We start from the raw sequence: 26,075 nt of genomic DNA on the forward strand, positions 1-26,075 counted from the left end.
ACTAAATAAATCCAAATAATGAAATGAATTCTAGGTACTCTGAAGTTGAGCAGCAATAAAATTGTACAAAACAACAAAATGCCACAAAAATTCCCTCTGCCTCTTCTCTTTCTTCTCACCCCCTCCTTTAAAAAATTCACAAAATATAAAAAGGAAAACTATAGATGGTAGGACATATTACAGAATATTTTGTATATCAGTCTTTCTCAAACAATTGCATGTTTGTCTTCTCCAAATAAGGCAGCTAAGTGGCACAGTGGATAGAGTGCTGGGCCTACAGTCAGCTCATCTTCCTGAGTTCAAATCTGGCCTCAGACACTTACTAGCTGTGTGATCCTGGGCAAGCCACATAACTCTGTTTGCCTCAGTTTCCTTATCTGTAAAACAAGCTGGAAATGGCAAACCACTCCAGTATCTTTGCCAAGAAAACCCTGAATGGGGTCACAAAGAGTAGGACACGATTGAAACGACTGAACAACTTTTCCAAATTATGATGTAAGACATTAGAACCAAAACATAGAATAAAATATTTGGTAGGAATATAGCCAGTTAGTTCCGTATATAACCATTTGGTAACTACTTAGAAGTATAAACCTTTGATATGCTTTTAATCCCAACCCAGGATCTTTCTCTTCTATGTTCCATGTGAAAGTTAATCTGAGAACATCCCTATTCCACACAGGAACTTATTTTTTTGTTTTGCCATTTCTTATTTCCTTGGTGATTACTCAGGAGTCATAACTAGGGATTTGTGTGGCCAGGGAAAGTATGAGGAAGCTTCTCAGGGTTGGGGGTGGAGGGGAAAGAGTCCGAGACCCCAAGATATTGGTGTAAACTGGGAAGCAGGGTAAAATGGGGTTAGAGATAAAGACCACCTCATTCCCCTTACTCCCCCAGGAAATACAACACCTATTACTGTTAAAAACACAAGAAAATCTGTTTTAATTAATTATTCTTGCTAACTAGATACTAAGCTCTGTTGAAGGACTACAACCATTCCTGGTAAACCTCTAATTTCAATACCCTTTAAATGTGATGTTCTAGATCATGTCCCAGTTAACCCACCCTGACTTGGATTGTATATAGCATATAAAACTTTTACTGGGGAGAGAAAAAAGAAAAACAAAACCAAAATGTGAAACAGCAGTTCGTATCAGTTAGTCAGCATAGTGGACAGAGTGTTGGACTTGAAATATGGAAGACCAAAGTTCACATTATGTCTCAGATGTGTTCTAGCTATGTGATCCTGGTCAAGTCACCTCATCTTTCAGCCTTACCTTCCTCATCCATAAAATGGAGATAATAATAGCACTTACTTAGCTCACAAGGTTGTTGTCAGGATGAAATGACATAACATATTACATAAAGTGCTTTCAAAATCTTAAAGTGTCATATAAATGCTAGCTATTATTATATCCATCCAAGAATATTGCTCATTCTGTTTATCTCATAATGACCTCCTAAAAAGAAATATTTCCAAATTACGGTTTAGTTTCACTTATATATCATTTGAAAAGAGCTACTTAAAAAGATTATTTTTGCCTTTAAAAGAAAACAATGAAAGGTCTAAAATTTGGGGGAATTTGCTTACTCTTTTCCAGTGTTATTTGGATAATTCTAAATGCTCATACTGGGTATTACCATCTGGCTAACATGTATAGTATTGAAGCATACTATCCATGCATAGAAGTTGAAGATGATGGCTATTTTTTCCCTCAGCCAAAGCTGAGAAGGGTTATTTTCTCCTCCATTTTAGTGAAGTGTCCTAGGAAGTATTTTTCTTGCCTAGAAGATGGAGGCTTAATGGTAATATCTCACAGGACTCCTGACCCCATAAAGGAAGAGGGCAGCCAGGCAGAAAGCATGGAATCTATCAGGCCTGGAAGTTACAATTATACTAGTAATGCCATATTGGAAACCGCATCTGGAAGCCAGATTGGCCATGTGAGTGATGAATAGAGAATAGCAGATAGCAGCAAATCACCTTTCAAGCAGGAAGCCAAGGTTATATTCCCTGGCTGTCAAGGGTCTTTTGTAAGAAGCTGCACTGCTCTGGGACTAGGCTGATGTTGTTTTCACCTCTTTACTATCACAATTAAATGTTTTATTATTCAGTCCTGTTCCCTACCTGGGTACATTAGCATCATAAACAACTGGACACCCAAGACTGGATTAATTATCTAGTTCATAAATCCTACCCAACACCATTCCAACCACTCCTTTGCCTATGGGATATTCTGACATAAGTCAAGATATTCTGTGAAGAGCCAATAGTGGGAGTTACAGAATCTAGGTAAAAGAAAGATAGGCTACTAAGATTTCATAGGCTCCTTCATTTCATCAAACTCTTAGGGATACAGGACTGTGATAGACAAGGGTGTGTGCTGGGGTGTTGGAGGGGAAGTTGTTGCAAACACTCATGAATCATGGTCTTTCCACTCAAGGAACTTAGTGGGAATGCATGGTGGACAGGTGATCACAGCCTTTTGTGTTTTATGCCAGGCTAATTGGCTATAACAATGCAGAGTCCATGTTGTGGTTTAATTGTTTCAGATTCTTCCTTACCCCATTTGAGATTTTTTTGGCAAAGATACAATTTGCCACTTCCTTCTCCAGATCATTTTACAGATGAGTAAATTGAGGCAAATAGGGTTAAAATGACTTGCCCAGAGTCACACAGCTAGTGTTTGAGGCTGAATTTGAACTCAGATCTTCCTAACTTCAGGCCTAGAACTCTAGGCACTGAACCACCTAGTTGCCTCCTGGGCTAACAGAGGTTAAGTAACTTGCCCAAGGTCATAGAGCTAGTAAGTGTCTAAGGTCAAATTTGAATGCACGTCTTCCTGGCTCCAAGTCCTGGGCTCTATCTACTTCACCACCTGGCTGCCCCCCTGCAGAGTCCATAGCTCTGCCTTATCTTTCAAGTTTTGTTTCAGCTTATTTTTCAAACATCTTCTCCCCACTCTCCTAATTCAATTTCTCTTTGTACAAATATGGTTTCCCTACTTATAAGCACTCAAGGACTTGTAGTTTGGGTACAAGTTACCAATTTGAAATTTCTATTGCTGAAGACATCTTGGGGGGGTTATGTGTATGTGTACACAGTGAATAGGGTGTTAGATTTGGAGTTAAGAAGATCTGGGTTCAAATGTGATCCCATGTACTCACTAGCTATGTCTTTTAGCCCCACTTTAATTATCTGTAAAATGGGAATAATAATCACAGCTACCTTACAGGATTTTTGTGAGAATCAAATGAGACAATAAGCAAAGTGCTTTGCAAACCTTCAAGCATTATATGTGCTACTTTTTACCATTATTACTCCATGCATCTAAGTAAAAAAAGCTCCAGTTCAAAAAGCATAAACCATTGCTTTAGAGATTTCTCTATTAGTATTTCAGCTTAACAAAGCAAGTGGTTCCACACCGACCACTCAGAAAGATAAGTCAACAAAGTAAACCTGAGGACTTTCATAGCAAGAACAAGATGCTTCTTTTAAATTCTGGGGTAGGGTATCAAGTTTTGATCTAGGACTTGTTCATCTAAGACACGATGACAACGGAGATGTCCCATTAAAGAAGTCTGATCCACTGTCAGGGACACGAGACGTATTCTTCAAACTGGAAAATTGCCCGCTGTTCCTCTCATATCCTGCCATTCATTTCTTAGAGCAGAGATGATTCTATAGGTATTATGCCATGCTCACAACAAGCCTGTCATGACCCACAGGCTTTTAAAATCTCAAAGAGAGAGAGAAGGAGAGAGACATATCCCTACTGTAATTGTTCAAATGCTTTGTTCGGGGCCTGCGTATTCTACAAATCCTGGGATCTTAAAATAGCATAGCATTTCACAAATTACAGTCTTATCTAATTCAGAAAGCATTCTTTAGGGTAGGGTAAATATTTTCTCTATGGTGACTACTTTACCTCTTTGTATGACAGTCAGGGAAAACATAGAATAGCCTAATACTGTAAAATCCCCCAAACTATCAATTTAACAGCCAAGAATATGATATATCATATGGAAGGATCTGTTGCCATATTCATTGCAATTCATAACTGGAACAGTTACGTATTCTTATTTGCCAGGGCACAGAGAAGGGGACAAAAAAAATTTAAAGGCCTCCATGAATCCCTTGGCTACTGAAAACAAGATAATCATTTAATTTTGGGAACTAGGGAGTTAAAGAAAGTATGCGCAGGAATGACAGATGCTGTTGCCACCAGGAGCAAGTCATGTTTTTGTATTAACCTTATTCCACCAAACGTTTAATTAAATCCAATTTAAACATTTATTGGCCACCTCCTCCAATAAAATGAAGCATGGCCTCCTCCTATGGAGCCTCAGTATGGTGGGAAGTTTAGTCTGGGTTCTGGAAAGCTGTGCTGACACAGCACAGACGCTGAGAGGCCTTAGAAAAATGTAGCAATGTCATCTAAGGTCTTTTATAGTTTGGGAGGAGAATCACTCTGCTAGGCACCAAGGGGAACAGGAATATAAATAAGACACGGACTCTCCAATTAGATGCGCTATAATAAGTAGGAGAATTATAGCATATAGCATTGTAAGAAACGTTAGCATCATGGAGGCAATGTTGCACTGTGGACAGGGAGTTGGTCTTGGAGCAAGGCAGACAGGGAGTGCAATGCCTGGGGTCAGGAAGAGCAGAATTCAAATCCAGCTTCGGACACTTATTAACTGGGTGATTCTAGATAAGTCACTTAACCTTTGTCTGCTTCAGTTTCCTCAACTATAATTACAGCACTTACCTTCCAAGGTTGTTGTGAGGATTAAACGAGATAATATTTGTAAAGAGCTTAGCACAATGTTTGGCCCATAATAGCTGCTTAATAAAAGGTCGTTCCCTTTCTCTCCTCCTCCTCCTTCTCTCTCTCTCTCTCTCTCTCTCTCTCTCTCTCTCTCTCTCTCTCTCTCAGTCTCTCTCTGTACATGTATGAGAGAGACTTTACAGAAGTCACTTATCCTCTCAGTACACCCAGGCAATTCTCTAAGATTCTAGGTTGCAGAGAAATTACTGATCTGCATTGATAGAGATAGTAATCTCATGGTAGTTTTCTATATGAATGAAGTCATAGGGCCAGTTGCTAATCCTATTAATGTCATATGAGAGAAATGGCTTAAAGTGCTATGAGAATAAAAGATGAAGTAATTATTCTTTTTTTTTTTTTTTAGTGAGGCAATTGGGGTTAAGTGACTTGCCCAGGGTCACACAGCTAGTAAGTGTTAAGTGTCTGAGGCCGGATTTGAACTCAGGTACTCCTGAATCCAGGGCCGGTGCTCTATCCACTGCGCCAACTAGCTGCCCCGAAGTAATTATTCTTGATTAAATAAATTTAAAAATATTTTGGATGAATAAAATAAAATTTATCTAGGATCAGAAAAAAGTGGCATAAAATATATCTTTCAAAGTCCGATATCCAAAATTTATAGGGAATTGACATAAATATATAAAATTAAGAATCATTTTGCGTAAGATAAATGGTCAAAGAACATTTATAGTTTTCAAATTGTTGCTGTTTGTCCTTCATTCCCTAAGAGGACCATGAAATCGGGTGATGTCATGACTTTCAGTGAATTGGATTTAAGTGAGGGAGGGCTGTGCAGGGTTACTGACCTTACTCTTTCCTCCAGAGCCATCTGGGTCCAGTGGCAAAATTTACCTCAGGACAATTGAAGATGGCTCTGGATGTTTAAGTCAATTGAGGTTAAGTGACTTGTACAGAATCACACAGCTAGTATCTGAGGCAGATTTGAACTCAAAGAAAAAACACAAACTATAAATAGCCTTCTGAAAATCCAAAATCATAACAATCAGAGAAAGGAAAATTAAAACAACCCTAAGGTACTACTAATTAATAGCCATCAAACTAAGAAAGATGTTAAATGATGATTGTTTATAGGAAGACAGACATGCTAAACCATTGATTTTGGGGATGTGAATTGGTTCAGCCACTTTGGAAATCAATTTTGAATTATGCAAAACATGACTAAATTATTTATACCCTTTTATTCCAAGATCCTATTATTGGCACCATATCCCATGAAAGTTACTGAGAGTAAGAACTGACAAATATGTCTCAAAATATTCATAGCATCATTATTTATGGTAACAAAAACCTAGAAGTAAAATGCATACCCAGTGACTGGGCAATGGCTGACCTTATAGTCTAAAAAATGTAATGGAATATTTCTCTTGTAAAAGATGACAAAGAAGAATTCAGAGAAACTAGACAACTTGTATCAAGTGATATAAAATGAGGAAAAGGCCAAAAAATAATGCAATGATTATAACTTTAAATAAAGTCAGCGAAGGCAACAAAACTGGTTAAGCTTGAATAGATGCGATTTCTGTAGTAGCAAAGAATTGAAAACAAATTAGATACCTACTAATTGGGGCAAGCAGTGATAAATACAATAAAATATTCTTGCTTTTAAAGAAATATGATAAATACAGGGAAGCATGATAAGATTTAGATGAAGTTGTGCAAAGTGAGATAAGTAGAACCAAAATAACCAGCCATGTGATGACTACCACAAAGTAAACAACATTAGGGCAACAACAAAACAAATAAAGCTGAATGCTTTGAAATTCTAATAATCAATTTGGCCCCACAGAAAAGATGGCCCCCACTTCCCCCCTGTTTGTACAGATGGTGGGAAATAATGGGATGTGAAACTGCATTTAATGTTGGACCTAGTTGATGTGCTGATTTGGTTTGCTAAACCTTTTTATCTTTTTCATTCTTTTTTTTTTTTTTTTTTAGTGAGGCAATTGGGGTTAAGTGACTTGCCCAGGGTCACACAGCTAGTAATTGTTAAGTGTCTGAGGCCAGATTTGAACTCAAGTATTCCTGACTCCAGGGCCGGTGCTCTACCCACTGCGCCACCTAGCTGCCCCTCATTCTTTCTTTTGTTTTTTTGTTTTTGTTTTTTTTGGTTTTTTTTTGGCAGGGCAATGAGGGTTAAATGACTTGCCCAGGGTCACACAGCTAGTAAGTGTCAAGTGTCTGAGGCTGGATTTGAACTCAGGTACTCCTGAATCCAGGGCCGGTGCTTTACCACTGTGCTATCTAGCTGCCCCCCCTCATTCTTTTAAAAAAATTTTCTTTCTTTCTTTCTTTCTCTCTCTCTTTCTTTCTTTCTTTCTTTCTTTCTTTCTTTCTTTCTTTCTTTCTTTTAAGGGATGACTCTCTGAGATGGAAAAGGAAAGGGAGGGGAGGGATGTTTGAAATACAGACAATGTAAATATCTGCCAGTGGGTGGTGCAGTGTATCTAATGTCCAGCCTGGAGTCAGGAAACCTCATCTTCCTGAGTTCAAATCAGGCCTCAGATACTTCCTAGCTGCATTACCCTGGGCAAGTCACTTAACCCTGTTTGTCTCAGTTTCCTCATCAGTAAAATGGGCCAGAGAAGGAAATGGCAAACCACTTCAATATCTTTGCTAAAAATCCCCAAATGGAATCACAGATTCATATACAACTGAAAAATGACTGAATAAATAACTGAAAATGTAAATATAAAAGACATAAAAATTATTTTAAAAAATAAACATATTAATATATAGTATAGATCCAATCACTCTCACAAACAACAACAGTGCCTCACTCATAACCAGCTTTATCCTATAGTCTATAATTGCCTTGATTCCAGAAGATCATCAGTGAGAAATTTAAGTTAATTGAGTAGTGGTTAAGAAAAAATAAACTAAAAAAAGAGCCAAACAACTCATACCTCATTCTGTACAAGTCTGAAAGCTACTTTTGAAGACAAGAAAGTTTGATAAGGATTCTTAAAAAGAAAGGTATATTTGGGTCATATGGATTTAGATGAATTATCTACAAAAGGTTTGTAGATAATTATAGAGTTCCAGGAGATTTTATTTCAGACATATTGAATAATTTTGACTCTAAATTAATAGATTCTCTATGCACACAGTAAATGGATGAGAACCAAAGATTGAAAGTCAATTAGAAAATTATTTCTTGAATACCCATACCATTAATCGCTAAACTAAGGAAAGGCATGAATAAAAAATACCATTAGCTAGCAGAGCAAAAAAAAAATTGGTTTCTTGCTACATTCTTCAGCTTTCTATTATTGTATAAATAAGTTTAACACATATATACCTGCATATGTTTTATACGATTTTTATGTGGCTTTTGCAATTCCAGGATATGCGTCCACTGAGAATCAATAATGGTTAACCCGGAGTTGTTGTTGTTGCTTCATTTTTGGCTCTTTCTGTGGCCAAGATTTTAAATACCAGTTTACCAAATTAGCTTCAATTGAGTGATAGTTTAGTATTGCATACTAATGAGAGCAAGGCTCCATTAAAACCAACTGATGTTCATCCTTATGCAAATTAGAACTTAAACTTATTAGAAGCAAAGTGGAATGTTCATATTTCACTTTTAATCATATTGATGTTTTCTTTTCTTTTTTTAAAGAATGGACTCTCACATAGTTTAAAAGTCAATAAGCATTTATTAAATATTTTGGTACTGTGTTAAGAGTAGTGTTTCTTTAAATGGACATTAAAGTTCTTGTAGTATTTATGACTACCTATAAATATTTATTAATCTTCACTGAGAATCTGGTGGATAATGGGAGAGTTTAACAAGAATAATATTTTTTTTAAAATATGGAGAATATCTTACTTTCTGTAAGTGTCCTTTTTTTAAGACTTCAAAGATTGTTATCAAAAAAGGAAATTGCTTCATACTGACACATTTCATTTTGTGTCCTTCCTCAAAGGAAATCAAAGCATTTTTCTTGCTCCAAACTAATACTTCAATCCTATGACATTTCAGAAAATAAGAAGATAAGTAAGACAGAGGGATAGCTGAATTTAAAAGAACATAAACCGGAACTAAGGAACTGTACTTGTCATGTCAGCAATCTTCAGGGATTATAAGAATCTGTGTTTCATAAATGAGTATCGTAGCAGCTGTTTCAGAGTATTAAATGCCTCCTTATCAATCAGATATTTCTGGGGCACTTATGACAGAGATGTTCTTCTAGTAACTAAGAGAATTTATCATTACAGTTTTCTCAATCAGATTTTCCATTTCTTTGGATAGGTCTCCTATAAAATATTAAATTCTAAACATAATTCCCTCCATCTCCATGGTTTATGTGTGTGTGTGTGTGTGTGTGTGTATCTGTGGGTGTCTCTGAGCATATATATGTATATGTGTGTATATAAAACCAATTTAATTTTCCTTGTTTATAATTTCATTTCCCCTGTTGTACCTAATTGTTGATAAATTTCACTGTTAGGGACACTAGGGCTTGGAGTTATTTTGTTCTCCAGCAAGCAAAATCAAAATGTCCGTGTGGTTAATTTAAAATTCAGTCTAAAATTAAGGGTCTTGTAATGACTACCACAGAACCTAAAATTACACTGGCATTTGCATTTCCCTAAGGAACTAAAAATATTCCTTTTTACTAGATGGTGACGTGCCTTTCTACACTCTTCCATTATACAGGTTGTATAAAGTGCCATCACTAAAAGAGAACCACAGTATTTTTCACATTTCGTTGGAGTTCTAACGCTAAAAAGGCTACAGTGCTTTTGACTTTTATTTTCCTGTCAAATTTATTCTTTTAAGAATTGACTCCTATTTCTTTGGTTTTTGGTGCTGTTGGTTTCTGTTTGAGGTTTTTCCTTTTTGCTCTGATCTTCTCTTATAACTAATGCAGACTAATGCAGAAATATCTTTAATGTTATTATGTATATATATAACCTATATAAGATTACCTGCTGTCTAAGGGAGAGGGGGAGGGAGGGAAAAAAATTTGAAATTGGAAATCTTATATAAACAAATGTTGAAAACTATTTCTATGTGTAATTGGAAAATAATAAAATACTTTTATTTAAAAAAAAGAATTGACTCTACTATGTACATTATTATCTCACATGACTGCTACTTTTAAATTGATTATCTTTCTCTTATTTGTTTTACTCAATTTTCCATTTGACTTCTCTCTCTGAATTTCTATTTGCTATTTTGGTCACTGGTATTCTTTCTGTTCTCCTTTGTTATTCATTAATAGTCCTTAAATCAGCCTATTTATTCATGGCTTCCAATTTACTAGTGTTCTGTTTTCTACTGTGCTTTCAATTAGCTCTGTTGCTCTGGTAGTTTGTTTTTTTTCCTCTAAACAAAATATTGCTTGATGGTGAAATTTCCAAAAAAGAGAGTAGAGAAAGGGAGAGAGAAAAGAGAACATAGACAAGAACCTTTAAAATAACATTGAAGGGGGGCAGCTAGGTGGTGCAGTGGATAAAACACTGGCCCTGGATTCAGGAGGACCTGAGTTCAAATCTGACCTCAGACACTTGACATTAACTATGTGACCCTGGGCAAGTCACTTAACCCTCATTGCCCCACCAAAAACAAGCAAACAAAAGAACATTGAAGGGGGGCAGCTAGGTGGCGCAGTGGATAGAGCACCGGCCCTGGATTCAGGAGGACCTGAGTCCAAATCTGACCTCAGACACTTAACACTTACTAGCTGTGTGACCCTGGGCAGGTCACTTAACCCCAATTGCCTCACCAAAAACAACAAACAAACAAACAAAAGAACATTGAAGAGTTAGGAAGAGGAAATGTCAAAGGATTTTGAGAAGGAGCAATAGGAGAGAACCAAGAGACCGTAAGTAGTATCTCAGAAGTTGTGTTAGGTATGCTTAGTGCCTGACCACTGTTACCATTCTTAAGGGATGGGAAATGAGAAATAAGCTCATCCCTTCCAATCTCACAGTGCTGCTGCAGGTTTGATTACAAATATAATTATCAGCTTTTTTCTCAATTCTGATAGGTTCTATGTGAGTTCTTCGGCAGTTGTGGCCATGACTCTGTATTCATGTGAACGTGATGAACATTTGCATCCTAGGCTGGTTCTGCTCTATGTTAGTTTATAACAATATTTTAACTAAATGATACACATATAGGTCATTCAATAGAAGGAAATTTACTCAGCCACATCAGGAAAAGCTACTCAACAAGAATATGCATTTAGAACACTCTGAATTGCTCCAGCTGAATAAGCTCTCCTGCCTTGGAGTTGCTCAATATGGTCTGCCAACCAACCACCCGAGAGTTCCTGGAATCTCATGTGACTTTTTTGTACTTAGGTGAACTGGAAGAGAAGTTAATAGCCTGAACATTTGGTCTCCTAAGCCAATGACATCTAGGGGATACTTTTAATATCTGTTACAGAAAAACTAGCCAAACTTTAGGATATGTCTCCCACCATAAGCCCTATTCACCACAATGAAAGTGCAGAAGTGAAAGAAATAAGCTCAGTTACTACCACCTGTGACAGCTGGACTGTCATTCCATTGTATTTACTCTCATCAAACAACCTTACTTCTAAGTATTTACCAGGAACCTTTTTATTATCCAGGACTCCAACATAATACAACAGATAGTTCTGTATCATTTGCTTCCACTAAAATCAGCTATTCTCCAGATCAAGAGGAATATCCAAGGGGATACTTTCTCCAAATTTCCATGATACTATTTCTACTCATTTTCATCTCTTACTCCCCCAACATCCAGTCTCCCTATTACGCGGATACCAAGATGGAGGGGGGATATTAAGGAATAGAGGGTCAAAAGTGTCACCTCAGAGAGGTATACTTGATTAAAGACTTTGAAAAGGTCACTGGATTGATGACCTTTGTAAAAGCAATCTTAGTATCATGGTGGGGGAAGAAGCCTGATTACAGTCATTTAGGAAGTGAGAGAATGGTGACAAAATGACAGATTTGGGTATAGGAAAATTTTTAAGGAAGGTAGAAATGAAAGAAAGGACAGAGATACAATGGTAACTTGGTAAAGTAGAGGGACCAACAGAAGGGTTTTGTTGTTGTTGTTATTGGTTTGGGTTGCTTTTTTGTTTTTAAAGAATCAGGGACACCTAAGAAGATGAGAAGGAGCCAGTGGGGAGAGATAGATTGAAGATGCATGAAATATGAGGTAACTATTGGAATAAAGGTTCTAGAGGAAAAGAGATCTAAGGAACGGATAGAGTTCTGAAAGAGAAAGAATCTAAAAAGTATAGGAAATCACTTAAGCAGCAGCATTCCCCTACAGAGTGGGGAAAGTTCCAGAGAAATGTTAGCTTAATCTGAATCAGTTATATCTGTAGCTATAAAGAGCTTGACTGGTTTTTAATACTGAGCTGGATTGAAGTTCCAAAGCCATGTGTACCGTCTTGGTAGGACTTTCTAATTTTAAGGAAGTTAAGGGAGTTGCAAAAAGAATATTCAGATTAGGAGGCTAGATGGTGCAGAGAATAGAGTGCTGGGTTTGTAGTCTGGAAAACCCCAGTTTAAATGCAGCCTGAGACACTTAACTAGCTATGTGACCTTGGTCAAGTCTTTTAACCTCTGTTCACCTCAGTTTCCTTAACTATAATACTGAGATAATAATAGCACCTACCTCCCAGGGTTATGAGTATCAGATGAGATCATATTTGTAGCGTGCTTATCATAGTGCCTAGTACATGGTAGGTGCTATACAAATGCAAGTGATGGTGATGATGATGTCTCTCAGAGATTATAATTTTTTTTTTGGCAGGGCAATGAGGGTTAAGTGACTTGCCCAGGGTCACACAGGTAGTAAGTGTCAAGTGTATGAGACCAGATTTGAATTCAGGTCCTCCTGAATCCAGGGCCAGTGCTTTTATCCACTGCACCACCTAGCTGCCCCCTGAGATTATCATTTTGAAAAGCAATCAAGGCATTTGGGAAATAGTAAGGAAGATGGACCCTAAGGCCCTTATATTAGCTGCAAATCTTTATCCTAATTAAAAAAATACTAAACTCTACCTATGTACTTATTTCTTTAATTCTTACTTTTTTGGGGGGTGGGGCGATGATGGTTAAGTGACTTGCCCAGGGTCACACAGCTAGTAAGTGTCAAGTGTCTGAGGCCAGATTTGAACTCAGGTCCTCATGAATCCAAGGCCAGTGCTTTATCTATTGTGCCACCTAGCTGCCCCCTAATTCTTACTTTCAATAGATATATTTTTCAAATAGTGTTTAGTAATTATTTTTGTACTTTTTTGCTTTAAGAAGTAGCTTTATTTTATTTTTAAGTGTTATTGAATAAATTCCCCATAATTTTTATATTTAGCTCAACTCAAAGGGTGTATGTTCATTGTTATAATTCAGTTGTTTCAGCCGTGCCTGATTCTTTGTGACCCCATTTAGAGTTTTCTTGGTAGAGACACTGGAAAGGTTTGCCATTTCCTTCTTCAGATCATTTTACAGATGAGGAAACTGAAGCAAACTGAGTTAAATGACTAGCCAGGGTCACACAACTAGTAAGAGTCTGAGGCCAGATTTGAACTCAGGAAGAGGAGTCTTCCTGGTTCCCAGACCTGTGCTCTTATCTACTGTGCCACCTAGCTGCCATATGAATGTTCATAGGATGCAGTAATCAAAAGAGACAAAAGAAAAGGGATGATGAATGACCAGTGAATCAAAGGAACTAGGTCCTATCAGTAATTTACTATGAGATACCAAGCAAGTCATTCAGTCATAGAATTTTAGAGCTAGAAAGAAGGAACGTCAAGATTCATGAAGAAATAGAATCAGAGACTATCAGAATAAAATCAAATCACTGAGATAATCTAGTGTAATCTATTACTCATGAACATATCCCTTCTAGAATATGTTCAACAAGTGATCATAAGAATTTCTACCTGAACATATGAACTAAATCAAATAGATTTTCCCCAAGAAACAGCTTATTTCATTTATGGACATATCTATTTATTATAATTCTAGTTATAATTAATGAATTTAGATGTTTACATGACTGCCACCAGTTCACTAGTTTGACTTCTTTAATTCTACATAAAAAAACCCAAAACCAAACAAACAAAAACTACATGAGCAAATATCATTCTTAGATGATGGTATGAAGTGAGGATGAATGAATTTCTACATCATAGATAATTCTTCAGAAGCTAAGGATAAACCTTGATAGCAAATATTAATAATATTGCTGCCAAACTGAAGTATCATGACCTATTTATAATACTTCCCAAAGGTCGTATTATATATTTTCTCTAATACTATATAATCAGAAATGTAATCCTTATTCCCTGACAATATCTTTTAGATTTAATACATCTTGACTGAAACCAATCTTAATATGCAGTTTCACAAAAAATGCAATTCAACAAAAATAATAATATTTTTTTATTTTCAAGGAATCATGAAGGATTATAGACTTAAAACTGGAAGAGACTGTAGGTGTGATCTAATATTTGCCCCGTCCATATAATGGACCTTCTTTTTCAACTTTACTAATTACCATTCTTGCATACAGAAGCAAAAATTAGATTTTAAACCAAATTTTAAACAAAAATGTGTTTCTCCTTCACTGACCACCCAATAGTTCTTTCTGGGGCATTTAGTCGATCAAATTAGCATTTTACAATTTATTGTCTTTGTCTCAAATTCCTTCAGACTCAACATTATTGTTTCCCTAATAAGATTTAAAGCCTCTTGTTCAGGGATTGTGTTGTACACTTTTTCTTTTCTTCATGGTACCTTGAAACGTTCTAAATAGACAGTAAATCATCAAAAACCTTGTTAAAAGTCCACAGTAGCTTAAGAAAATAATAACTCTTGAGTGTTCTACATAGTAACCCATCATTCTATGGGTTCTCAGAAGCCAAAGCCTTAATACAGTTTGAATTCTTTTGCAGTCTATTTGATTGAGCAGAACTTTCACATTTAGAGAGTTTTCATGCCTTAATATGTGAACACTGGGCAACTACTGCAATCTGTGCAAAAAAAAAATGTTAAGTGCCTATTCCCCTTGAATTAAAAAAAGTGAAAGCAATCATTTCTATTTGTGTGAATACCATAGAGATATACTGCTAGTATGCAAATTTTAATTTTCCCATCTCAAATCTAAACAATTCTTTCCTTTCATAAGATAAAATAGCCAAAAGAGGAATCATAAAGATTGAGACTTCTTGCCCCAACTCCCTTGTCCCAGCATCTTTCAAATCTGCTTACATATAAAGGTGTCTTTTGTTTTTCTTATTACAAACTCAAAAGGAATCTCTGCTGCTTAAGGAAGTATACTGAGAACATAAGAAACCTGTGAATTTTTAGAAAATATGATTATTTTAAATGACAAGGTTGGGGAGAGGGAGAGATTCTTACCAAAAGAAGGAGACTCACGCCCATCCTCTAATCCTGAATCTCTTTCTCTATCCCTCTTTCTGTGTTTATGTCCACGATGTCTGTGACGTCGGTGACTCTTTCTTCCTCCCAAAGGAACGTGGACTCCAATGAATAGTGTACGGTGACCTGTGTTAAGAAAATAAATGTGCAGATTGAATTCAGAGCTTGTTTGGAACACAGAAAACTGCACCAATGTTAGTACCAAGTTAGTAATACCTCATGTAGAAGGCCTCTAATTATATATTATCCATTTACTGAGTAAAACATAAAAACGATCTCATTAACACACATGAAAAATATTAGATAATCCTAAAAGAGGAAGAGAGATGCAAAGTCAAAATACGTACAATAATATTAATCTATATGCAACTCATGCATAAAACTTTGTGATTTATAAATCTCATTCAAGGCATGCTGCTTTAAATATGCCATTTACACTTCTATTTGGACTACCATTCAACTGAAAAGTGAAGACTGGCTCTGTTAAGTGTTTCCAAACCAGTTATGTGCATAAAGAACACCAGATTCTACCAAAAAGTGAAAAAAAATTCCTGGGGAAGGGAATTAGAAGAAACAATTTGTTTTTCTTTTCATAGTCATTGTAATAACAGAGCTTCTGGGTGTTGCCTCAGATGTATTTTGGAGGGGAGCAGAAGATATTGGGGGTAGAGTTAGGTAGAAGTAGTGGGAGACAGCATAATTTTCATCAGCAGGGAAATTGTTTTTACTTAGGTCAAGAAGGGCACATCTAAAAGCCCCATGTAAATGCAGCTTTTACAATCAGACTAGTAATTAAAGTCCCAACTAAAATATCACATTCCTACAGGAAGCATTCCCCAACCCCTCTTACTTCCAGTGCATTAATTATTGCCTAATTTATCCTGTACATTTTATATATTATTTGCATACTGTTGTAAACTCCTTGAGGGCAGGGACTATCTTTTGCCTATTTTTGTATTCCCAGGGCTTAGCACAGTGCCTGACACATAGTAGGTACTTAATAAATGTTTGTTGATTGGTTGATATTACCTCAGCATCAGTAATCTCTTTGGTTGCCTGGATTATCAACTCACCACTGTCTAGCCCTTAGGATAATATCCCTTCATAGAGTCTTCAGCTTTAAAGATGAAAGGGACCTCAGAGGTCAGCTAGTCTAACTCCCCTCCACTGAGGAACAAAGAAGTTGCCCAAGGTCACATATGTAGTAGGTGGCAGAGTCAGTATTCAAACTCAGGTCCCATGATTTCAGGGGGAAATCCGGTTCCATGACAACACATTACCTTTCCTAGACAGGATGATCCTTTAGGGGCAGGAGAGGAAATGTTGGAGAACAGAGAGAGGCCAGGAGACATGGAAGAAGATAGAGAAGTTGTAAGGGAGATGACAGAAAGATAAATGGGTGAAAGGATAGGGAATGAGAAAAAAGGAAAAGAAGAAAGGATAGAAAAGTGACTGGAAAGGTAGACTAGAGCCAGGGATTTAAATGATGAAGAGTAGTGTGTACACTGGGGAAGCTAGGTGGCATTGGTTAGAGTGTCCAGCCTGGAGTCAGGAGTTCAAATTTGGTCTCAGACACTAACTGTGTGACCCTGGCCAAATCACTTAACCCTGTCTGCCTCTGTTCCTTCCTCTGCAAAATGGGCTGTAGAAAAAAGGCAAACCAGTCCCTTTGCCAAGAAAACCTCAAATGGGTTCACAGAGAGTCAGACATGATTGAACAACAACAAACAAGAGTTTACACTTGATCTTGGACATCCTAATTTTGTGGAAGATGGATTGGAGTCAAGAAAGGCTTAAGGAAGGGAGACTAATTAGGATATTATTATAATAGTCCAGGAACTGGAATTACAGTGATGGCTGTGTGACTAGAGGATGGGAAATCGTTGAGACACATTTTGGAAATGGAGCTGACAATGTTTGGCAATTGTTATTGGGTATGTGTGGATAATAAAGAAATAAGGAGAAAAGGAGAAAAGTGTGTAAACAAATGAAAAGATAAAGGTTTCATACGGGGTGTCCCAAAAGTCTTAGTGGGGCTTTAAGCTTAACTCTTTAAAACTCTATTCTTCTAATGTGACTTCTAACACCTATGATAATATTTCTTAATATTTATTAGAGTTGTAGCATGGAAAAGGGGATATTTAGAATATTATACTTAGAGTATATATGACTTAGGTTTATTTGTAAATAGTTGTTGTTCAGTTACTCTTCAGTCATGTCGGATTCTTCCTAAACCCATTTGGGATTATCTTGGCAAAGATACTGGAGTGGTTTGCTATTTCCTTCCCCAGCTCATTTTATAGATGAGGAAACTGAGGCAAACTGGGTTAAGGGACTTGCCCAGGGTCACACAGTTAGTAAATGACTGAGGCCAGATTTGAACTCAGGAAGATGAGTCTTCCTGACTTCAGGCCCAGAACTCTTATTCACTGAGCCATGTAGCTGTCATGTAAATAATTACCAGTAGCCTAAGTAAAAAAAATCTATAATTGTTCCAACATGAAAATATATGAAACCGTGAGTGAGAAAGTATAAATATTAAACATTCTTTTAAAAAATGTGTCCAAAAGTGATTTTGGACTGATTTGGCCCTAGAATAAACATCTTCTGAAAATAATTACAGCCTTTCATTTCTATAAATCAGGAAAAGGATGCAAACAGGAAAAAAGGATCTTTCTTATTGATTTTCCTTCTATTTATTTTTGTTGAAACACCACTATCTTTGCAGGTTTGCAACCTTGGTGTTATCCTTGCCTCCTCATATGCTCTCACACCCTCATTGGCAATCAGTTACCAACATTTATTGTTTCTCTCTCCAAACCAAGTCTTACGTCCATCCCTTTCTCTGTGATCTCATAGACATCTCTCCAGTTCAGGCTCTTGGTTTCCCAGCCTTGATCCTGGAGAATCCATCTTCCACATTGCTGCCAAGTTGATTTTCCTAAAATGCAGGTCTGACTATGTCGCTCCCCTACTCAATAAATTACAGTAGCTCTTTAGAATCAAATGCAAACTTCCAGTTTGGCATTGAAAGTCTTTCACAGCCTGGCTCCAACCCACTTTTCCAAGCTAACAATATATTACTCTGCTTCCCACGCTCTATTATCTAGCCAAACCAGCCTTCTTGTTGTTCTGCACACATGGTAGGTATTCTAGCTCCTGTCCCTGAACCCTTACACTCATTTGCAGCAGTAACATCTATCCTATGCGTAGTGCTTTCAGGTTTGCAAAATGCTTTACAAATATTATCTTATTTTAACCTCACAACAACTTGGGGGTGGAGGTGGGTGTAATTTTTATCTCCATTTTATAGATGAGAAACCTGAGGCAAACAGAATTTAGGTGACTTGCCCAGGGATGTATAGCTAGTTAGTATCTGAGGTTGAATTTGAACTTAGGTCTTCTATAATACAGGTCCAATGCTTCATCCACTGTGCCACTTACCTGTAATCTCTTCATCCCAACCTTTTAGAAAAGCTTGTTAAAAATATTGATGAAAAAAATTTTTTTAAAGGGGCAGCTAGGTGGCACAGTGGATAAAGCACCAGCCCTGGATTCAGGAGGACCTGAGTTCAAATCTGACCTCAGACACTTGACACGTATTACCTGTGTGACCCTAGGCAAGTCACTTAACCTTCACTGTCCTGCAAAAAAACAAAACAAAAAAATATTGATGAAACATACTATTCACCTCCAAATAAAGAACTGATATTGATGGAAGAGACTGAAGCATACTATTTTTCCCATTCTTTCATTAAGTGACAAATATGGTGATGTTTTACATATGTATAATCCATATTGGATTGTTTGTCACCTCGGGAAGGGGGGAGGGGAGGTAGGGAAGGAGGGATAGATATTGGAACAGAAAAATATAAGAATGTTTAATCTGAAAAAAAAAGGTGGGGGAGGGGTATGCTGGGAAGGGTACAGGATGTATATATATATATATATACAAATAAATATATATGTCATGCATATATGAGTTATTTATGTATTATTTATATAGTAATCATATTGAAACAAATTTGTCATATATATTATTTATATAAATTGAAAAAAAGGAAAGCTTGTTTTTTTCAAAACTGTTCAAGTTATACCAACACAAAGTTTTTTCTCTTCTCCCTGTAAAATAGTAGCTAGTGGTTTCAGCCCATAAAACAATTTATCTTTTCTCTATTTTGTATATACTTATTAATGAGGTACTATGTATATGATTATATTTTATTAAATAAAATTTTCTTCTAAATTAATTTAATATAATTTTAATTGATAAAACATTTTAATATAATTTATTAAGAAGAGTAGACATCAGAGCTAGGAAAACTGGGTTTAAATCCTATTTCTAACATATAGTGACTGTGTGACCCTGGGCAAGTAATTTAACTTGTGTCTCTGTCAAATCAATTAACTTCTCAGTGCACTAGGCAGGATACCAAGATGAAAAGTTGCAGAGAAGGTATTGATCTGTATTGGTAGAGAAGTGTCCTCATTGGAGAGCTCCCTATATCAAGGAAATCACAGATCTTGTCCCATTTTATCTTCCACTTGTCTTGCCCCAAAAGATGAAAACTCTTTGAGGGGAGTGTCATGCTTGTCTTTCTCCCAGTGCCTGACACATAACAAGAGCTTAAAAAAACTTATTCAATGCGGGGCAGCTAGGTGGCACAGTGGAGAAAACAACAGCCCTGTATTCAGGAGGACCTGAGTTCAAATCCAGTCTCAAGACACTCAACACACTAGCTGTGTGACGCTGGGCAAGTCACTTAACCCTCATTGTCCTGCCCCATCAAATACTTATTGGTTGATTGGGGGATCCTTATAAGCTCCACTTAAAAGACTGGACTTTTCCAGAACCTGAACTCCAGTGCCTGCTAGCACAAACTCTTATTCTGTCTCTTATTTTGGAGGAAGGGGAAAGTCACAAGCAGTGGGGTTAAGCCTGGGCAGAGTTCACTCTAAAATCTGTGAGAATTCAGTAGATTTCATATCAAAATGATATTCCAATATTTTCAATTTTAGAAAAAAAAATCCCTAGAAAACCTAGTTGGGTACTCTTTGTACTTGGTAAAGAAACATGCTCATTTAGGACTATTTACACTTCCCCTCTAGTGTCATTAAAAAGCAATATTGCCTTTGTGGCCATAAACTTTGCTAGAAAAGCTTGGGTTTCATTATTAAAACAATATGGGTGGAAATGCATTGCTGAGCAAAACCAGCAGCTTCAAAACATTTTAATTATGTAAGAGGGTAGGCATAGAGTAAACAATTCCTAAGGTGGGCATGGTAAGGGTACATTGAATGTTTACACAATGCCTAAAGAATGCACTCAACTCGAGGTGGCAAGGGGAGGTATCATTGTGACTAACAAAAATACTCTATTCTCCTTTATTTAGCTGATGCAGGGAGTGGGACATGTTTTCTCCTATTCAACAGAACTGTGTCATTGTGGTAGGATTTTCCCCCCTCATGAAATGAACATAACCCAGCTAGTGCATAATTACTGTGTTGCTGTAGCCATTTAGAGCTGCCAATCATGTGAAAAGGTCAAATACATGAAGCCGAATAAGCCACGTGATCTTTAATCGCTGGGAGACTTTAGCAAAGGCAGAAAACCCAGCAAGGAACCATTTGTCACAATAGATCAAAGAACCTCAAGGCTGACAGGAATTCTCTGCAGAGGGAGAAATAAGAGAGAGGAATATAGGAAGAGGAAGAGAAATAGAGAAAGAGAAGAGGTGCTAATAATAACACATTTATGGCATGGTTTTTCCCTTAACAATCCTGTAAGGCGACTAGTGCAACAATTATTATGACTTTCCTTGAAGTCAGAAAAGACCGGAATTTGAATTCCACTCCTGAAATAAGCTGCATGATGCTGAACAGTTTGTTTAACTTCTCTCACCTCAGTTTCCTTATCTGTTAAAATGAGCTGGAGAAGGAAATGGCAAACCTCTCTAGTATCTTTGCCAAGGAAACCCCAGATGGGGTCACGAAGGTTTGGCTACAACAGAAGAAGAAGAAGAAGAAGAAGAAGAAGAAGAAGAAGAAGAAGAAGAAGAAGAAGAAGAAGAAGAAGAAGAAGAAGAAGAAGAAGAAGAAGAAGAAAATTGTCAGGCACTGTGCTAGGCACAGGGGATGTAAAAACAAAAGTGAGAACATATGGAGAGAGACAACATTAGTGTATATATCATTTAATTGAGTATCCAAATTTAGGGGAGAAATAGTAAGAATCATGGGGTGGTTAATGAAAGGCAAACACATTTTTCTTTAAATCTTTTTCAATTTTTTCTCAAACATGATTTTTGCTTTGCAAACTTAAATTTTTATTAATCTCCATTTTTCAGATGAGAAAACTGAGACTAAAAAAAGGCCTAATGACATGCCTGTGATCACGAAGCTAGAAAGTGACAGAGCTAAACTTAGATCTGAGTCTCTTGCCTCCAAATCCAGCATTATTTCCAATATATCACACCACCTCTTGAGTCCCTTCACTATCTTGAATACCAGCCCAGGCCTTTTTCTCCTCTGCTGTGCTGATTTGCCCTAATAAAATACTCTAATGTTAAAAAAATAGAAGTGAAAGGTCTCACATGAAAAATGCTATGTTGGACTTTTAAAAATACCATAGTTGGCACATTTGTATGCAAACATGTTGACTCTAAAATGAATCTGCTTGTTTAGGTAATAATTTTAGTTTTTTTTTCATTTTAAGGATCATTAATTTATAAATTTTCTAGAGCGGCTAATACTCAGCACCCCAAAATGAAGTTTCATAGACAAACTACAATTCATAACAGTCAAGCGGTCTACAAATATTTGCACCTGCTCTGTGCTTAGCACTATGTCAGATGTGGAGAAGTATACAATGCATTTCCTGCCCTCAAGGATATTCTAAAATAAGCTCAGAAGATTTTAGAATTGGGAATTACCTTAGACATCATTGAGTCTAATCTTATTTTCACAGGAGGAAACTGAATCTCAGTGAGATTGGCTAATTTGTCTAAGGTCACTCAGCAAGGTAGGAACAAAGCCACAACGAGATTGCAGGCCTCTTGAACCTAGTAAGTTCCCCAACCCCACCCCACCCTGTATCACTGTATTACCTCATTTGCAAAAGGAGACAAGAATATGAAATAATGGTAACTAAGACAAGAAATATACAAATGATAAATTATGTGGTAGAGATTATAAATTTTGCAGGTGCTGTGAAGGAAAGATGATGAAGTCTGGGGAGATTTTAGAGGATGCTTAATGGAGGCAGTGACTGGTCCTTGAAAGATCAATAGGATTTGGCTGGGTGAAAGGGAGAGGGGAGAGCATCCCACCTAAGGGAACACACTTAAGCAGAGGAACAGAGCGTGGGAATGAGAATGGTATGTTTCTGGAACAGTGAGGAAAGGTTTGATAAGAGTAGGGAAGAATTAAGGTGTGATATTCTTATGAAGTCTTCCTCTTCCTTAAAAACCTGGTATAGTAAATAGAGCACTGGCCCTGAAATTGGGAGGATCTGAGTTCAAATCTCACCTCAGACACTTACTAGCTGTATGACCCTGGGCAAGTCACTTAACCCCAATTGCCTTAAACATCCAGGGCCATCTCCAGTCATCCTGATGTATATCTTGCCACTGCAACCAGGTGGCTCTGGAGGAGAGAGTGAGGCTGGTGACCTTGTATGGTCCTTCCTCACTTAAATCCAATTTAGTGCAAGTCATGACAACCCCGATGTCATGATCCTCTTCAAGAATGAAGGAAAAACAAGAAGAGGCTAAAGAATCACCTCCTTCATGAAGCCTTTTTCTAGTCTATCCTTTCTCTTTCCATACATACTCCTTATGAAAGTGATCTCTCTGGGGGCAGCTAGGTGGTGCAGTGGATACAGCATCGGCCCTGGATTCAGGAGGACCTGAGTTCAAATCCGACCTCAGATACTTGAAACTTACTAGCTGTGTGACCCTGGGCAAGTCACTTAACCCCCACTGTCCTGCAAAAAAAGTGATCTCTCCTTCCTAAGATTTTTCACAGTACTTTTCCTGACTCTACTTTATATTTCTCATTATTTGACCACTCCAGACTTGTGTGGGTTCCAAATCCACCACCCATTAGACTCCAAGGTCCTTGAGTGCAGGAATGATCAGTTATCACCTTTTATCCCCAATGCCTTACAAATGGTAGGCCCTCACATAAATTTGTTAAATGGAACTTAAAGGATCTCCATTTTATAAAAAATCTAAATTGCACCATTATTTTAACATCTTTTTTATTGGGAAAGAAAAATACTTTTCTGAGATTTTTTTTAATAAATCATTTTTTGGGGTTTAATTCAGTGACGTATACTAAATAGCCCTGCAACTCTGACAAAGAGTAAGCATTATTTTATTCTAGGGAAATGGGTTAGAGAATGAGCAACAAAATCAAACTCAGATTTATTGTGATGATCTAGTTTCTGCACAATCTCTCTCATTCTTTTACTCGAGTCAGAATGTGTTTAAGAAGCCAAAAATATGATATTTGAAAAATGGATGAAGGTTATGGGCAGAGAAGTCTACATGGTAAACCTGAGAAGTTAAAAATGATGGGAAGATTCTTGGAGGAAAGAAGCTGGGAAATCCATGGAGAAATTTGATAGAAAGAAAAATAAACCTGATTTTGGGGGGCTATCTAGAGGAATAAAAGAGTTAAAACATCTGTAAGGGAAAATAAGGAAGCTTGGAGTTACTGAAAACATAATTACAGATGAGCAATAGATAATTGGGAAGGAAAGGGAAGGGAAAATTAGGGGGATTCTAACCGATGAGTTGTACAGGATGTGAAACACAGAGTTAAGAGAGAAAAATGAAAGACATATGGGAAAGTTAGTCCAGTTATAAAGGAGTTGGGGGAAAAATGTTAGTCCGTGATTGAAGCCTCAAAGAGGAGCAGAAATAGGTGAGAATTGGTGACCAAGTATTTAGAAAGCACCCATGCTATAATAGGGTAGTGAGGTGGCACAGTGGATAGAGTGCTGAAGCTGGAGTCAGGAAGACTCCTCTTCCTGAGTTCGAATCTGGCCTCAGACACTTACTAGCTGTGTGACCCTGTGTAAGTCACTTCACCCTGTTTTCCTCAGTTTCCTTATTTGAAAAATGAGGTGGAGAAAGAAATGGTAAACTATTCCAGTATCTTTGCCAAGAAAACCCCAAGTAGGGTCTCAAAAACATTGAAACAACTGAACAACAACATGCTACAACTAAGCACTGTGCTTTTGGAGACATGGACAGACAACTCAAGGAGACTGCAATCTGGTTGGGGAGACAAGGATAAAACATCCAAAAATGATGAAAAATTCAAATTAGTATAAAATACTATGCTCGATTTTGTGAGATACACTATAAATTCTATGAGTTCAGAGAAGAGGAAGATCTGTGAAGACATAAAGAAGTCTTCTTGGCCTTAAGCAGGGCCTTGAAAGATATTTCTGATTTGTATAATTATAGCTAATGTTTATATGGAATTGTCATCTTTTCAATTGTTTTTCAGTTGTTTCAATTGTGTCCGACTCTTTATGACCCCATTTGGGCAAAGATCCTAGAGTGGTTTTCTATTTCCTTCTCTAGTTCATTTTACAGATAAAGAAACTGAGGCAAACAGGGTTAGGTGACTTTCCCAGGGTCATGTGACTAGTAAGTGTCTAAGGCTGGATCTGAACTCAGGAAGATGAATCTTCCTAACCTCAGGCCTGTCCCTCTATCCATTGCAATGCTTAGTTACCTGTTAATTTTTCTGTAACATTATGTAATAATCTTATTGTCTTATTTCTCTAACTTATTTCATCTTAGCCTCACAACAACTCTATGTGGACTTTATCGATGAGGACACTAAGCTTCAGAGTGACTAAGTGGCTTACCTCTCTGGTCACACGGTTAGTAAGTACCAGAGGCAAAATTCAAATCCATGTCTTCCTGATGCCAAGCGTAACACTTTCATCTCATTGAGTCCTCAGTACTGCATGCCAATCCTTTTACTCTTCCTTGACTGCTTTTCTATTGCACTCCTCGCAGCATCTGTTCCAAATGTTTTCTTCATGCTAGCTACACTATCCTTTCCATTTCTTCTCTGATCTGAAATCCTTTCCTTAGACTTTACTGAAAAGATGGAAACCATCCCTCAGAAGAGCTCCATCTTCTCAATTTCTTCACTTCAATTCTTTCCTTCTTTGCTCCAATCTCAGAGTGAACCATTACTTGTGGTCTAGATCCCATTCATTCTTATCACCTCTGGGAACTTGCTCCATTTGTTGTTCAGTCATCCAGTTGTGTCCAACTCTTCGTGACCCCATGGACTATAGGAAACTATGCCCTTTTATCCCCAGCTATCTCCCAATGTCTGTAAAACTCACATTCATTGCTTTCATGACACTATCTGTCCATCTCATCTTCTGCCATCCACTTTTCCTTTAGCTTTCAATCTTTCCCAACATCAGGCTCTTTTCCATTGAGTCTCATTCTGTGACTAAAACATTTAAGATTCAGCTTCAGTATTTGATCTTCCAGGGAATAATCTGAGTTAATTTCTTTAAGTACTGACTAATTCCATCTCCTTGCTGTCCAAGGGACTCTCAAAAGTCTTCTCAGCACCACAGTTTGAAAGTATCAATTCTGTAAGTGCTTAGCTATCCTTACAGTCCAATTCTCACAGTCATACAATGCTACTTGAAAAACCCTATCTCTGACTATATAGACCCTTTTCAGCAAGGTGATGTTTCCGCTTTTTGGTATGCTGTCCACATTGTCCGTAGCTTTCTTGCTACTCTGGTCCCTTTGTAATTTCTAAGCTTTCTCACTTCATGCCTAC

The 26,075-nt window shown here is 37.3% G+C and overlaps 1 protein-coding gene across 7 annotated transcripts in view; it reads right to left on the bottom strand.

Moving 5' to 3' along the window:
* The window catches only part of SLC4A10 (solute carrier family 4 member 10), a 373,536-nt gene that overhangs the window by 178,694 nt on the left and 168,767 nt on the right, over positions 1–26,075 (bottom strand). For all 7 annotated transcript variants that reach the window (XM_043991252.1, XM_043991249.1, XM_043991250.1 and 4 more), the window contains exon 3: positions 15,225–15,371. In XM_043991252.1, coding sequence (XP_043847187.1) covers positions 15,225–15,371 — 147 coding nt within the window. The remainder of the gene's footprint in view (positions 1–15,224; positions 15,372–26,075) is intronic.

The sequence above is a fragment of the Dromiciops gliroides genome, chromosome 3 (assembly GCF_019393635.1).
Source record: "Dromiciops gliroides isolate mDroGli1 chromosome 3, mDroGli1.pri, whole genome shotgun sequence".
Lineage (NCBI taxonomy): Eukaryota > Metazoa > Chordata > Mammalia > Microbiotheria > Microbiotheriidae > Dromiciops > Dromiciops gliroides.